Consider the following 14963-nt stretch of genomic DNA (forward strand, 5'->3'; position numbering starts at 1 on the left):
CCTAACACAATCAGTAACCTCAAGATATCAATCCTCCAAACCATAACTAACTTCCCTTACTGAAGACAACGACAAAAGTGCCAATGACAGTAAATAACGTAATCTAAAGAGAAATTAGACATTTGTTGGTATAGAGTTATTAGGTGTTATCAAAGTCAATTATAGATTTTATATCAAATGGGCCTTTAAGAAATGAAACCAATAAGTACTCTAAAATGACTACTTATTAATTCCATTGTGTTAAGTTACTAATTCAAAATATTGAATTCTATAAAAATCTACAATTAAGCAGAGACTGCCTCTCTATATACAGTCATAGTAATTAAAACTTGTTCTGCATTCTAAAAACAAGGCTAAGATTCATATTTCTAGGATTCATCTTATTCAAAGTTCACTGTTCCTGCTAGTAATAAAGTTCTGGTAAACTTCATGTTTGCATGTTTAAGGAAATTTAACATACCCACATACAAGGAAACAATACAAAAAAGTTCAATCTTATTTCATATAAATACTTGGATGTCTTACTACCAACCTGTCCTTCCCTTGAAAATTTAAAGGGTGGTTTGTGTTTAATAACACTTGTTGCAAGCCTTAGGAGTCCTGTAAGCCCATCATCTTCTATATTACCATCTTGATGATCAAGGATCTCCCTGCTACAAAAAAGAATACAAGCAAAACAAGACAGTTCATAAAATTACGTTCTTTATCTTTTCTCAACAATATAACTGTCAATTTCACATCAAATTTTACCTTCGAATACAGTCAGCTAAATGTCGTGCCAAAGCATCCAGGTCGAGGAGTGTTGTCTTAATACAAAGAGAAAATACAAATTCAAACACAGATTTTTATGTTCACTATTTCAGATATTATTAAAACAAAAAATCCTTTCCTTTTAAGTAACAAGAATTTGGTTCTCCGAATTCATTAACATGTCAATTAAATTATAAATAATATAACTACTCTTTACTTATACATGATGTCAATAAATTATACTTATAAACACATCACTGATAGTCCTTCAAAAAAGAATCAATGAAATATTGGTGATAAATCATGAGAGTCACGGTAATTTAATGAGAAGACACTAGGTTTGACTTATTTTTTCTTTAACAATTTTACTGAGATGTAATTAACATACCATACAATTCACCAAGTTTCGTTTCTAATACCACTTTTAGAAATAAACTTAAATGCACAGTTCATTTCAGAGAGCTTTAATTCTCATTATAACTGAGCAACAAAATTAAAACAGATTTCATAAAATAGAACTTAATTTAAGAGGATTCCAGGGAATTTCCTGGTGGTCCAGTGGTGGTTAGGATTCCATGCTTTCACCGCCAAGGGTGCAGGCTCAATCCCTGGTTGGGGAACTAACATCCCACAAGCCACATAGTATGGCCAAAAAAAAAAAAAGAGGATTCTCAAAGAAATTCAGATCACTAAGTAGGAAAATTACTTTGACTAGCAAGCAAGAATATTAGATTCATACTTTAAACAGGCAACCACAGGTTTAAAGAAAAATCAATGTCTACCTGGAATCAACATTTTATGGATAAAGTCAAATACATTAAGACATGTTTGGGGGGGGAGGGAGGACTGGAACTGGTAGTCAAAAGATATAAGATACGTAAGTACTAAGGAGGTAATGCACAACATGATAAATATAATTAACACTGCTGTATGTTATATATACATATATATAAAAGTTATTGAGGACTTCCCTGGTGGCACAGTGGTTAAGAATCCACCTGTCAATGCAGGGGACATGGGTTCAAGCCCTGGTCCGGGAAGATCTCACATGCTGTGGAGCAACTAAGCCTGTGTGGCACAACTATTGAGCCTGTGCTCTAGAGCCCGCAAGCCACAACTACTGAAGCCTGGGAGCCTAGAGCCCGTGCTCCGCAACAAGAGAAGCCACCACAATGAGAAGCCCACGCACCACAACAAAGAGTAGCCCCAGCTCGCCACAACCAGAGAAAGCTCATGCGCAGCAGCGAAGACCCAACACAGCCAATAAATAAATAAATTAATTAATTAATTTTTAAAAAAAGTTGTTGAGAGAGTAAAGTGCTCATCACGAGGAAAAATATTTTTTTCCGTTTCTTTAATTTTGTATCAATATGAGATGATGTTCACTATACTTATTGTGGTAATCATTTCATGATACGTGTAAGTCAAGTCATTATGCTATATACCTTAAACTTACACAGTGCTGTATGACAATTATAACTCAATAAAACTGGAAGAGAAAATTAAAACATGCTCAATATTAATTTTTATAATTATTTCTTAAATGAAAAGTAGAATAAGAATTCAGATGTAAACTGTTCCTTAAAAGTAGGAAGTTCAAACACGATAGGATTCTTAAAATATAAAGTGTATATACTGGACTTTGATGGAAATACATGAAAAAAAAATTGACAGAAAAGGTTTCCTAAATATTTAAATGTATCTTTTTCAAGCATTTCTCATTTTTCTGAGATCAATTAGATGTATTTTAGCTTACTAAATTTATAAAAAGAAAAAATAAAAGTTTTTATGTGGCAAAGTTTGTCTTTGAAATACACTTGTTTTAAGTATTTCTTTGGATAGAAGTATCATTTTAGTCTCATAAGAAAATTAGTAGATCAGCAAACTGATAGTGTTTCTTTAGCTTAAAGTAATTTCTATTTGAATTGCAATTTTATTTTACATTCTCAGAATCCACTTGCTACTATAGAAAGCTGTATATTTAAAGTCTAAAGTTCACATTCCAAATAAGATTTTATATCCACAAATCTTACAAGACACAGGAAACTACTTGTAAGTACCAAATGAAGACATTTCGACTAAGGTCAGAGTAAAAAGAAGAAAGAAATTAGAGCAGAACAAAAAGGTACAAATACAGTAGAAAAATTATGACATTTTCAACTCATTACAGATTGATAAAAATGTCCTTAATGATAACAACCTATAAATTCATGAACATACAAGTGCATAATTCATCTCTATTAACAAGTTAATGTATAACTTTCTGAACATACCTGACTAGCATCCTTTATATGTATGTTGTCAACTAATTTGCACAACAACCAAAAATATTCTTTACATCCAGGTTTTAACATTGGTTCTTCTTCATAATCATCTATCTATTAAAAAAAAATTTAAACTTTGTGAAAATAGTTTAAAAGGGGAAAATAACTTAAAATTATAATACATTTTAAAAACTACAAGCTTTATAAAAAAAATTAAATCCCTACAAACTAAACAGTTTTCAAAATTTAAGCCCCCAAAATGAAGAGAATACTCCTAGTGTCTGTAAAATTAGAACAACTATGTATGTAAGTGAATAATAAGAGAACTTTCAAAAAAACAGTACTCTGAAATTCCTTATAACCTACTTGGAAAAGATATGAATAATGTATAATACTAAATAATGTAGTGCCAACTAAAAATTCAATGAAAATGTGGTAACAAAAGAAACCTACAGAAAATGAGTATATATAAATCTACCCACATACAATGGTCTATTATAGTTTTGAAAGCTGAAAAATAAAGAACACATTACATTTCTTACAGAGTCAATGACAGACGGTAAATATGGAGAAGAAAAATGTAAATCCTACAATGCATCATATTTCTGGGATTAGTAAAATTTACTTATTAAAGGGCCTTGTATTTATTATGGGGTAGAAGGCTTTTATAAGGTTAGTGTTAGTGTATACATGGGAACAAGGAAGAAAACTGAAAATTCTGAGTATCATAAAGATAAAAATAAAACAACTGTGACTGAATAAGAAGAAAGCTACATTTATGATGTTTCTATCATTCAACTTATTCACACAAGGCTCAGAACCTAGCAAGGACAAATGTTATTTCCAAAACAATATCCATGAGAGATCCCACACAGCTGAACCCAAGGACACAGGATCTATCCCTAGGTGTAACATGGACACAATATGTCACAATGCTGCCACTTTAGGAACTATTACATGTAACTACCATCCTCCTGGTGAAAACTACAGATAGTAAACAGGTACTCAAAATTACTTGCAAGGATAATACAACGATAAACTTGGGGCAAATGAAACGGCAGAAATAGAAATTGCTCCTGAAGACAGTAAAATCTTACCCTTATAGGTTTGAGTGCTTGAGCATCTGGAAGAAATTTCAGCAATGTTGAGGCAGCCAGTAGCAGAAAAGAGCGATTGATTGAGTCTCCTCCATCCAGCCCTGACAGAGATAACTTATAAAGACCATTGCAAGATTCATGACGGACTGCAGTCTAAATGAAAAAGTTCCAAAGATAGTCTGAGTTAGTATTAAAAAGTTAATCTTAAGGTTAATATGTTGGCAGAAATAACATGTTAGATGGCTTCTTTAGTAACATGTTTTAAAACACAATGTCCTGATCACATACTCATGCATCTAAATAATACATGATCAAATGAAGTACCCCAAAGTATACGGTAATATGTAAAAACATTTCAGAAATTCCCAATATGGTCATAAAAACAAACCAAGTAAATACAAGAACAGAGGCAGAGTAAGAACACATATGCATTCAATACAAAGCTAATAATATTAGAAAATGTTCTCTAAAAAAGACGTGAATATCGTGGCTAAGTGTATTAGTAAGAGTGTGTTTATACTATTTCATTCAGGAATATGGTGTGAGTAACATCAAGATAACGATTGGTGAAAATTATATTGACTTCAGTGTCAACACTGAAATCAAAAGGAAATATGTCTCTCTTGCATCTAAGGATACACTCAAATAGAAAAAGTAAAAGAAACTTCTCTAAAACATAAATTACAAAAAATAAATGCTGAAATCCTTCTCAACCCTCAGGAAAAAAAACAATTAAAAAAACCCAAAATAAAATAATCACTCTGTTAACAAATATTGCAGAAAAAGACAAATATGAATGCTACAAAATACTTAATGTTCACACTTAAGTGTACATAGTTCAAAACACTCTAGATCTTAAAGGATTATTAAGTACCTTCCAAGCAACAGGATATATTTATGGAATCATGTTCATTTGTTTCCATTAGCTCTTTTTATCATCGACGCTAATAATAAGAAAAAATATGAAGAGTAGTACCAATCTTCAATCTTTAACTTACCTCAGGAATAAGGAGAGTCAATTTCTTTAGCCAATCTTGTAAATGATCACTGTCAGCAAGGCTAGATTTCACTAAAGAACAGCAATGAGCCCAACTCACCAAGAGCCACATTGAGTAATGTGAAACTACAGAAAAATTGGAAAAAAAATTACTATAAAGGCTTGTGCATAATGAAAACAAAATGTTCATTATTAAAGATATTATATATAGATATAACCAGTCATCCAAATCTTTATTAAAAATTAACTTTGTGGAACCCTTACCTTCATGTCTAGACCTGTGATCAGACTGAGCTTTCAAAACTCTGCAAAGTAAAAACACACCACCACCAGTAATTAAATTCAGCAACGAACTAAAAATAACTCAATTTCTTACTATATATCCTTTAACTTTCCCTGCCCCCCAAAAGATTAGATTTTATGAAAGCTGCTAATTTATTTTCCTATGGTCTTCATTTTTAATTTAAAGAATCACTGGCAAAATCTTACTATAGCAAACATTAAATGAGTGTTTCAATTTAATAAACAAAATGTGAGTGAATCCCATATTGACTTAAGTGAACTCTCAAAAAGTGCTTAAAGATTTGGTTACTAAAGTGACGTGGCTTACAAAGAGAAAGGTTATAATGGTTTAGAGTCTAAACTTCAGACTCCTAAAAAAAAAAAAAACACCCTTATGCAGCAGTCCTTGGCCTCCTGGAGTTTACAGCCTATCAGGGGAGATAAGATGAATATAAAACAAAAAAGTTAGGACATAAATATATTCTAGGAGCTAGGTGAGTAAAACAGTCAGCACATACTATTAGAAATATGAGTTTAATCTTAATCCGTGGCATATGAAATATTCTTTCTGGTTCTAAATGTTATAGCGTCTATAACGACATTATATTCTACTCTAATAGAAAGATACGACTCACAAAAAGAAAAAGAACCATACAATGACATAAAATGCCCTTCCTTTTGTACTGTTAATGTCAATTTTCATCAGGAATGGTTAAAAGCAAATTACTGAAAAGTAGAGAAAAATAACTAATTTAATTCTGTATTACTTCACCTCTATTTTTTCCCCTTGATACTTTTAGTAACTTCAATGGAAAATGTATTACCTCAATTTAAAGAAAACTAAACATTAAAAATTTTCATTTTAATAAAACCAGCATATAGGGATTTAGTATTCACCTTACAAATAAACTGTTTAAAAAAAAAAAAGCACCGATCTCTAGATACCTACTTTGTTATAATTAACAAAACACCTATGAAAATCTGAAAGAGCAAGACTCAGCCGTATTATTGATTTAAAGTAAAAGGTACTAAAAAGTTAAAACTTATAAATCTAGTATTTGGCCATATTTCATGTTTAACTTTTATCATATTGGTTTAACGTATTTAACTTTACCAAGAGCAACCTCCCAATCTACCTTTTAAACGTGTAGCATTAGAAGACTTTGATAACAGGCAAAAAGTTCATTTTAGCTATCTTAATTGATACAAACCTCCCAGCACCATATAAACTGAAGGTGGAGGCTTATGAAAAGACAATGGTGCAGGAACAGGAGTCAAAAAAAACACAAAGATTGGGGGTGGGGGGTAGGGGGTCCTCACATTACAAAGACTGTAATGAGATCTTTAAGAATGGAACTGGTTAAATAGAAATAAGAACTGTCACAGTGAACTAGCTTGAACAGCAGCAGCTGGTATCAAACTCACATATTTTTCATTGTGTGAGGTTAAGAGTCAAGTGAACATTTCTTAATTATAAAGAAATAAAAGCAGACCAAAGCAGTCACTGAACTGCCTTGTTAATCAATATATTGCGGCGTGTGGGACAGTGAGGTATATAGAATGTGTGTTAGAACAGGGGTCCCCAACCCCCGGTCCACGGACCCATACCAGTCCGCAGCCTGTTAGGAACCAGGCCGCACAGCAGAAGGTGAACAGAGAGCGAGCAAAGCTTCATGTGGGGCTCCCCACTGCTCACACTACCGCCTGAACCACCCCCCCACACACACCGGTCTGTAGAAAAATTGTCTTCCATGAAAACCGTCCCTGGTGCCAAAAAGGTTGGGGACTGCTGTGTTAGAGGACAAGGAGGAAGAGTTAAGAATTATTTAACTGGAGAGTCACTGGTACTTGGCGTATAAAATGTATTTTAGCATACAAACCAAGGTCATGTTATAGCATTTTCTTTGTTTCCCCACATTATCCATTCATAAGTTTTATAAATAATGAGGTAAGGTGCCTGGCACTGATAATATAATGGTGAGCAAAATCAGATATAGTTTGTATAGAACTATACGTCCAGTGGGGTAAAGGAGATGTTGATTGAGTTATGAATATGAATTCAACTGAGACAGATACTAAAGAAAGATACATTAAACAAGAAATAACCTTAAAATAATCATGCTACTTATATGCAACCATTGCTTATGAAGATGACTTTTAAAAGCATCTAAAAACAGATAACTATTAGCCATAAATAACGTTAAGCACTTTGAAATGTGTTTATATTAGCTTTGTAAATCATTTAATAATGGCAAACTTCAGCCCAACATAAACACCTACCGAATACAGGACTTAGAAATTAATTCTACACACTTTAACATAATTTATGTGATTATTTGAGGCATACACAGTCAGGTCCTCATGTATTAGCAACTATCATTTATACATTATTAAAATTTTGAACATTAAAAAAAAAGTCTCCAACATAGCCCAAATAAATGAAATCATATTACATGTTTAAACTATATTCTTATACACATATTTCCAGCTTTATCTATTGAGGGCCTAGAAGCAAGGAAACACTAGGAGCAATGATACTATATTTTGCAGGTTCCCCACCAAAAGGAACTAGGGCTTCTTAAAGAAATGCTGATTCAACAACTAAGGCAGGGAAACTGAAAGCCTGGAAGATCTTAAAATGACAGGGGGGAAAAAAAAAAGTACTCCTCCCCTCCACCCAAATAATGGGGACATAGCCAAAGAACACATGAACAAACCTGAAGATGCCAACTAAGGTATAATTTGAGCAAAGTGAATAGTAATAGTAATGAATTATATTGAATGAAAAACATCCAAATTGATACTAACTAAATAAAAGGAAGAGAAAGCTCTTCATCACCACAGAATGTCAACTAATAAACATAAAATGAATGGTAAGAGTTAGAAAATCACTAATTTGCAAACATTATACTAATATTTAATCCAGGAAAGAATCATCACTGAATGCTAAAAGTAAATGAATAAGTTTTATGAGAAGCAGGAAATTTAAACAGTTGCAAATTATCTTCCCATAGGTTACTTTTAATTAGAAAAATCAGAAACTTCATTGTAGAGAAACCTGGAGGAAACCAGATTAACTGATCAAAATTAATATCGCTAATAATAGGACAAACGGGTATCACCAGGATGTACTGGGAAAGATACGTTACTTATGGAGTATTCCTGCTAAAATGTATAGTCTGAATCTGATTGTGAGGAACAATCAGGAAAACCTAAATTAAAAGGCTTTATAAAAAAATGGCTTGTGATACTCAGAAATGTCTGTATCATGAAAGAAAGGCTAAGAAAGTATCCCCAATGAAAGGAAATGGAAGAAATATGACTACCAAATGCAGTACGTGATCCTGGACGAGGAAAAAAATTGCTATAAAAATATTAATGGGACAATTTGAGTATGGACTATATGTTAGATAATAATTATATCAATGTTAAGTTTTCTAAATTTGAGTATCTTACTATAGTTGTTAGGAAATTGTCCTTGGACTTAGGAGATACACATCAAACTATTTATCAGTAAGTGATCATAATGTCTGAACTCTTAGAAGATTCAGGATATGTAAATAAACATGTGCTTGGGGACACCCACAGAAAATGTGTGCTCATGATCATTCGATAAAAACTGGCAAAATGTTGATAACAATATGCAAATCCACATGAATGATATGAGAGTTCACTAAAACACCCTAACAATTTTTGTTAGGTTTCAAATTTTTTTCAAATTAAAATTTTAAAACACTGTATTCTTACTCTAAATACATACAATCATAAATTATGTAAAAACTTCATACCTAGGAGCCAGATTATCATACGTATAAGCAACAGACATAAGTCGCTGAATCAAACTGGTTCCTTGGACAAGAACAAGAAATACCTTTAAAATAAAAACATTAAAAAAAATCTATAAATACACTAAAACACAAAACTGCGTTTTAAACCAGACTCCAAATTACTTTGATTTTTATTTACAAAAGGATAGGGATATTCTAAAAATGATTATTGGAAAATACTATAAAAATATTAAATATCAGAAAACCAGATTTTTATAAAGAAACCTCAGAATAGCAACTTTAAAAAGAAAATATTAAAAATTTAGAAATACATAGGCAAATCCTTTCTATTTGATCCACAGATTATCTGCATGTCACCCAACAGAGTGAGAAAAATATAATGTATTACACGTCACTGGTTTTTTTGGGCGGTAGGTGAAGTAACCTTCTTCAGTTTTGAAATAAGAAAAAAAATGTCAAGCAGTGGCAGATTCCTCAACCACCCTGAAATAAACATAGAAAAGCAATATACCATAGATACCAAGCATGGATTCCAGATTAAAAACCTTGAGGTTCAACATTTAGTTTGCTAACTTTCAAGCTGTATGACTCTAATAAATACTGAGTTTCTAGGTTCTAGTTCTTCATCTATATAGTGGATAAAAATATTTGCTAACTTAATAAAGAGTTACTGAATCCCTTCTGCAGGTCAGAACCCATTCTGGGCACTAATTTTATAAAAGCACTGTTCCCATCCTGGGGAAGTTAGTCCAGTGCAGCAGAAAACATAGAAAGCACTGTAACACAAGTATATGCAATGTGCCAAATGAGCAACAGAAGGGAGCAGCAACTAAACCTGTGCCTGGCAAAATAAGAAGAGTTTTAAGAAAAGCTATATTTAGGCTGGAATTGGAAGTTCAATTTGGATTCTGAACCTTCTAAAAGGCTGTTAAAGGAGAACAAACGAAATAATGAATGATAGTAAATTATTAAAAGAATTAGTGTTCTTCCTTACTATTGGATGACTTTGTCTCCAGAATTCGAGTAATAAAAATTTCCCCCCAAATAGCTTAGATTTACCTTCTAAGCTCTAATTAAATATTATGATAAACAAATGAAAAAAATATATATTGTATGCTCTTTTTTTAAACTATAAAAATGTAACATTGGCATACGGCATAAGAAAAAATATGCACATAAAAAGATTAACACATAGAGCTATTAATGTTAGTGACCTATATTACTTTGGGGAAGGTTCACTTGTATATTCCTTTTTTTTGTTTTTTTTTTGGCCACGCCACAGCTTGCAGGACCTTAGCTCCCTGACCAGGGATCGAACCTGGGCCCTCGGCAATGAAAGCGCAGAATCCTGACCACTGGACTGCCAAAGAATTCCCTCACTTGTACATTCTAAATTGTTTTCAGTAATTATGTACTTGCATAAATTTGTTAAAAAAAAACAGCCAATTATTTTAAAATGCCATATATGAGTATGTGCATTTTATTTCTGTATCAGTAACAACTCACTACTGTGGTGTTTCTGGAGCAGGTATGAGGTAAGCTGCTGTCCTCAAATGGTTACAAAATGAAGAAGAGATTAAGTAAAAACTCATCTTCATCTCTCCCCAGTTCCCAGTTCACTAATAGAGACACTGGAAGGGCAAATATTTGATCACATGAACAACAGAATCCACAGCCAAAAAGAATTTTAATTTTATTGCTGGATGCACTGGTTATTATGCCATTTTTGTTTGGCTCTAAACCTACCATACTATGTACTGACACTTGCTCTGTGACACTAGGGCTGGTACATTTATAAACTAAATTTCTCCTCTGCCAACTGGCTTTCTATTAGGTTTGTCAACCTAATGTGGGATACTAGAGAGATTACTTCCTTGCTTTTTCTTTCTTTCTTTTTTGTTTGTTTTGGCCGCACCATGCGGCTCGTGGGATCTTAGTCCCTGACCAGGGACTGAACCCAGGCCTTTGGCAGTGAAAGCATGGAGCCCTAACCACTGGACCGGCAGGGAATTTCCCCTGCTTTTTCTGTTAACATTGTTCTATAAGTATTTTAACCAGAAGAGGCAAATGATTTCAGAAGCAGTAACAGAACCACTTCCTTGGAGGCCTAAACTCCAGCTCAACAGGATCCCTCCTATAAGCTTCTCATTCCTGATAACCACAACCTTTTACATATAATCCTCAAACCCTAGGGGTGGTGAATGGCTACTTGCCCACATTACCTCAACATTCCATTTTTCATTTTTAGCCCTCCAACACATATGTGTAAAACCAGTTCTCAATTTTAAATTTACTCTGTTGAAATACCTAGTGTGGTTTGTTTTCCTGAATGGACCCTGATACACTCAGTATAAAATTTACTGAGACCAACTAATGAACTCAATCCTACAGTTAGATAACATTAAAATGGCACAAAATTAATGCACCCCTGCATTTTGGACGATGAACTGAAAAGTATTACTGCTTCGTAATTTCTACTGCTTTAAAATGAAGGCATTGCTTCTGCTGTTAGGTCATACTGTGGTAATCTAGGATAGCATTTCATAGACATTAGAGTATTCATTTTGTAAAAACAAAAATATACAAGCTCTCTTAGAAGACAAATAAAACTTATTACTACATGGTGACTTTTGTACTTTACCTCTGTTAATCTTGGTATATGAAGACCCTTGGCATGATCAGCAGCAGCCTTTCTCGATTTGCCAGGCCATGTTCTTTTCCTATGGCTTTCTGCTATACCAGACCAGGCAAAGACGTCATGATAAGCTAAATCCAAATCGGATGGATCTACTGCAAACTGGCATATTAACTTCAGCAAGCAAGCAAGACAGTCTAGCTGCCACTGTGGACAAGAATAAAATATCATTTCTGTATTTTCATTAATTTAATATGGCTACTATACAACTTGAAATTAAGGCCTAGAAAACAAAAATAATTATAGTTAGTACTTAATCCATGTGGTAAAGAAATTTTGCTGCTCATGTATTATGGTTAGTAACAATCCAATCTTACAAAAATAAAGACACTAGATAACTAGAATGTATATTTAATGAAATGGAAATGACACTTGCATTTCTATCATGAAAGAATCATACAAATATATATAATAGAGATATACAGGATTTAAAAAAATATTGCTCACAATGTACTACAATTTTAAAAATTATTAAAATGCTAATAAAGATATTTACCTACAAAATCAGCATTGAGAGCAAAAATACTGGAAGTTGTCTCTCCACCTAAGTGGCATATACTCTGCTATTTGGGATTGAAAGCAATTCTCAATAATTCTAGAAAATTATTCAACTGAAAAATTTGCACTTTATATATGTGTATTTAAAATAAAACAAGCATTTCATCAGTAAAATACTGCATAGTATGAAAAGTAAAATTTCTGATTTAAAGCTCTACTTTAAAAATTTTTAAATAAAGCAATTCCTTCAAATAAATTAATAAGAATATCACCTATGTATGAGAGCTTCAGAGCTTTCTCTTCAATGGTCCTTTTTCTCCTCTTTTCCTAATACCACTACTAAGTGTTATAACTATACCAATATGCCAAGAAACATAGCAATACTATATAATTGATTTTCAAGAAAAGTACCAGGAAATTTCAGTGAGAAAAAATATCTTTTCAACAAACCGTGCTAGAAAAATTGGATAGCCATATGGAAAAAATAAAATAAAACCTCAACCTCACTCTACATATACAAAAGTTAACTCAAAATATAACACAGACCTAAATGTAAAAGATAACTATAAAACTTACAGAAGAACACACAGGAGAAAATCTCTGTGACCTTGGAAAAATGATTTCTTAGCTAGGATATAAATCTTGTTAAAATTTAAAACTTCTCTGCTTAAAAGACACTATAAATATAAAGCAAGCTACAGATTGAATGACAATATTCCTAATACATATACCTGACCAAAAAACTTGTCCAAACTGATTAAGGAAAAAAGTCTTATAGCTCTTTATTAAGAAAAAACAAAACAGGGGGCTTCCCTGGTGGCACAGTGGTTAAGAATCCGCCTGCCAATGCAGGGGACACGGGTTCAAGCCCTGGTCCGGGAAGATCCCACATGCCACAGAGCAACTAAGCCCGTGTGCCACAACTACTGAGCTCGCGTGCACAACTACTGAAGCCCACGTGCCTAGAGCCCGTGCTCTGCAACAAGAGAAGCCACCACAATGAGAAGCCCGTGCATCGCAACGAACAGTAGACCCTGCTTGCCGCAACTAGAGAAAGCCCACACACAGCAATGAAGACCCAACGCAGCCCAAAATAAAATAAATAAAAAGAAAAAAAAACCAAAGAAACGAAAGCAAACCCCAAACAAAGCAAAACAAAAACCTCCAGGATATAAAGAGACACTTCACAAAAGAAGATAAAAAACATGGTCAATATGAAACTTATGGAATACAATGAAAGCAATGTTAATGGGGAAATTTATAAATGTAAATGTTTACATTAAAAAGAAAAGAAGAATTCTTATCAACAACCTTACCTTTACAGCTTAATGAATTAGAAAAAGAAGACAAACTAAACCTGAAGCTAGTAGTAGAAAGAAGGAAATAATAAAGATCAGAGCAGAGGTAAACAAAACAGGGAATAGAAAAACCTAGAGAAAAATCAGTGAAAATCAAAGCTGGTTATTCGAAAAGAATGCAATTGACAAACCTTTAGCTAGAAGGACTAAGAAAAAATAAAAGTCAAATTACTAAAATCAGAAATGAAAGTGGGAACATTTCAACTAATTCTAGAGAGATAAAAAGGATTGTAAGAGAGTACTATGAACAACTGTTGTATGCCCAAAAACTGGATACCTTACATGAAATGAACAAATTCCTAGAAACACAAAACTTACCAAGAGACAGGTCATCCAAAATGAAAATAAATAAGGAAACACAAGCTTTAAATGATACATTAAACAAGATGGACTTAATTGATATTTATAGGACATTCCATCCAAAAACAACAGAATACACATTTTTCTCAAGTGCTCATGGAACATTCTCCAGGATAGATCATATCTTGGGTCACAAATCAAGCCTTGGTAAATTTAAGAAAATTGAAATTGTATCAAGTATCTTTTCCGACCACAATGCTATGAGACTAGATATCAATTACAGGAAAAAAGCTGTAAAACATACAAACACATGGAGGCTAAACAATACACTACTTAATAACGAAGTGATCACTGAAGAAATCAAAGAGGAAATTAAAAAATACCTAGAAACAAATGACAATGGAGACACGACGACCCAAAACCTATGGGATGCAGCAAAAGCAGTTCTAAGAGGGAAGTTTATGGCAATACAATCACACCTTAAGAAACAGGAAATATCTCGAATAAACAACCTAACCTTGCACCTAAAGCAATTAGAGAAAGAAGAACAAAAACATCCCAAAGTTAGCAGAAGGAAAGAAATCATAAAAATCAGATCAGAAATAAATGAAAAAGAAATGAAGGAAACGATAGCAAAGATCAATAAAACTAAAAGCTGGTTCTTTGAGAAGATAAACAAAATTGATAAACCATTAGCCAGACTCATCAAGAAAAAAAGGGAGAAGACTCAAATCAATAGAATTAGAAATGAAAAAGGAGAAGTAACAACTGACACTGCAGAAATACAAAAGATCATGAGAGATTACTATAAGCAACTCTATGCCAATAAAATGGACAACCTGGAAGAAATGGACAAATTCTTAGAAATGCACAACCTGCCAAGACTGACTCAGGAAGAAATAGAAAATATGAATAGACCAATCACAAGCACTGA

The 14963-nt window shown here is 33.0% G+C and overlaps 1 protein-coding gene across 4 annotated transcripts in view; it reads right to left on the bottom strand.

The window, feature by feature from the left end:
- USP34 (ubiquitin specific peptidase 34) overlaps nt 1-14963 on the bottom strand; it is a 243180-nt gene that overhangs the window by 67341 nt on the left and 160876 nt on the right. For all 4 annotated transcript variants that reach the window (XM_060117859.1, XM_060117860.1, XM_060117858.1 and 1 more), the window contains 8 exons: nt 11820-12020; nt 9179-9261; nt 5373-5413; nt 5110-5234; nt 4112-4264; nt 3024-3128; nt 751-806; nt 533-653 (listed from right to left, as the gene is read on the bottom strand). In XM_060117859.1, coding sequence (XP_059973842.1) covers nt 533-653; nt 751-806; nt 3024-3128; nt 4112-4264; nt 5110-5234; nt 5373-5413; nt 9179-9261; nt 11820-12020 — 885 coding nt within the window. The remainder of the gene's footprint in view (nt 1-532; nt 654-750; nt 807-3023; nt 3129-4111; nt 4265-5109; nt 5235-5372; nt 5414-9178; nt 9262-11819; nt 12021-14963) is intronic.

Source organism: Mesoplodon densirostris, chromosome 14 (assembly GCF_025265405.1).
Source record: "Mesoplodon densirostris isolate mMesDen1 chromosome 14, mMesDen1 primary haplotype, whole genome shotgun sequence".
Classification (NCBI taxonomy): Eukaryota; Metazoa; Chordata; class Mammalia; order Artiodactyla; family Ziphiidae; genus Mesoplodon; species Mesoplodon densirostris.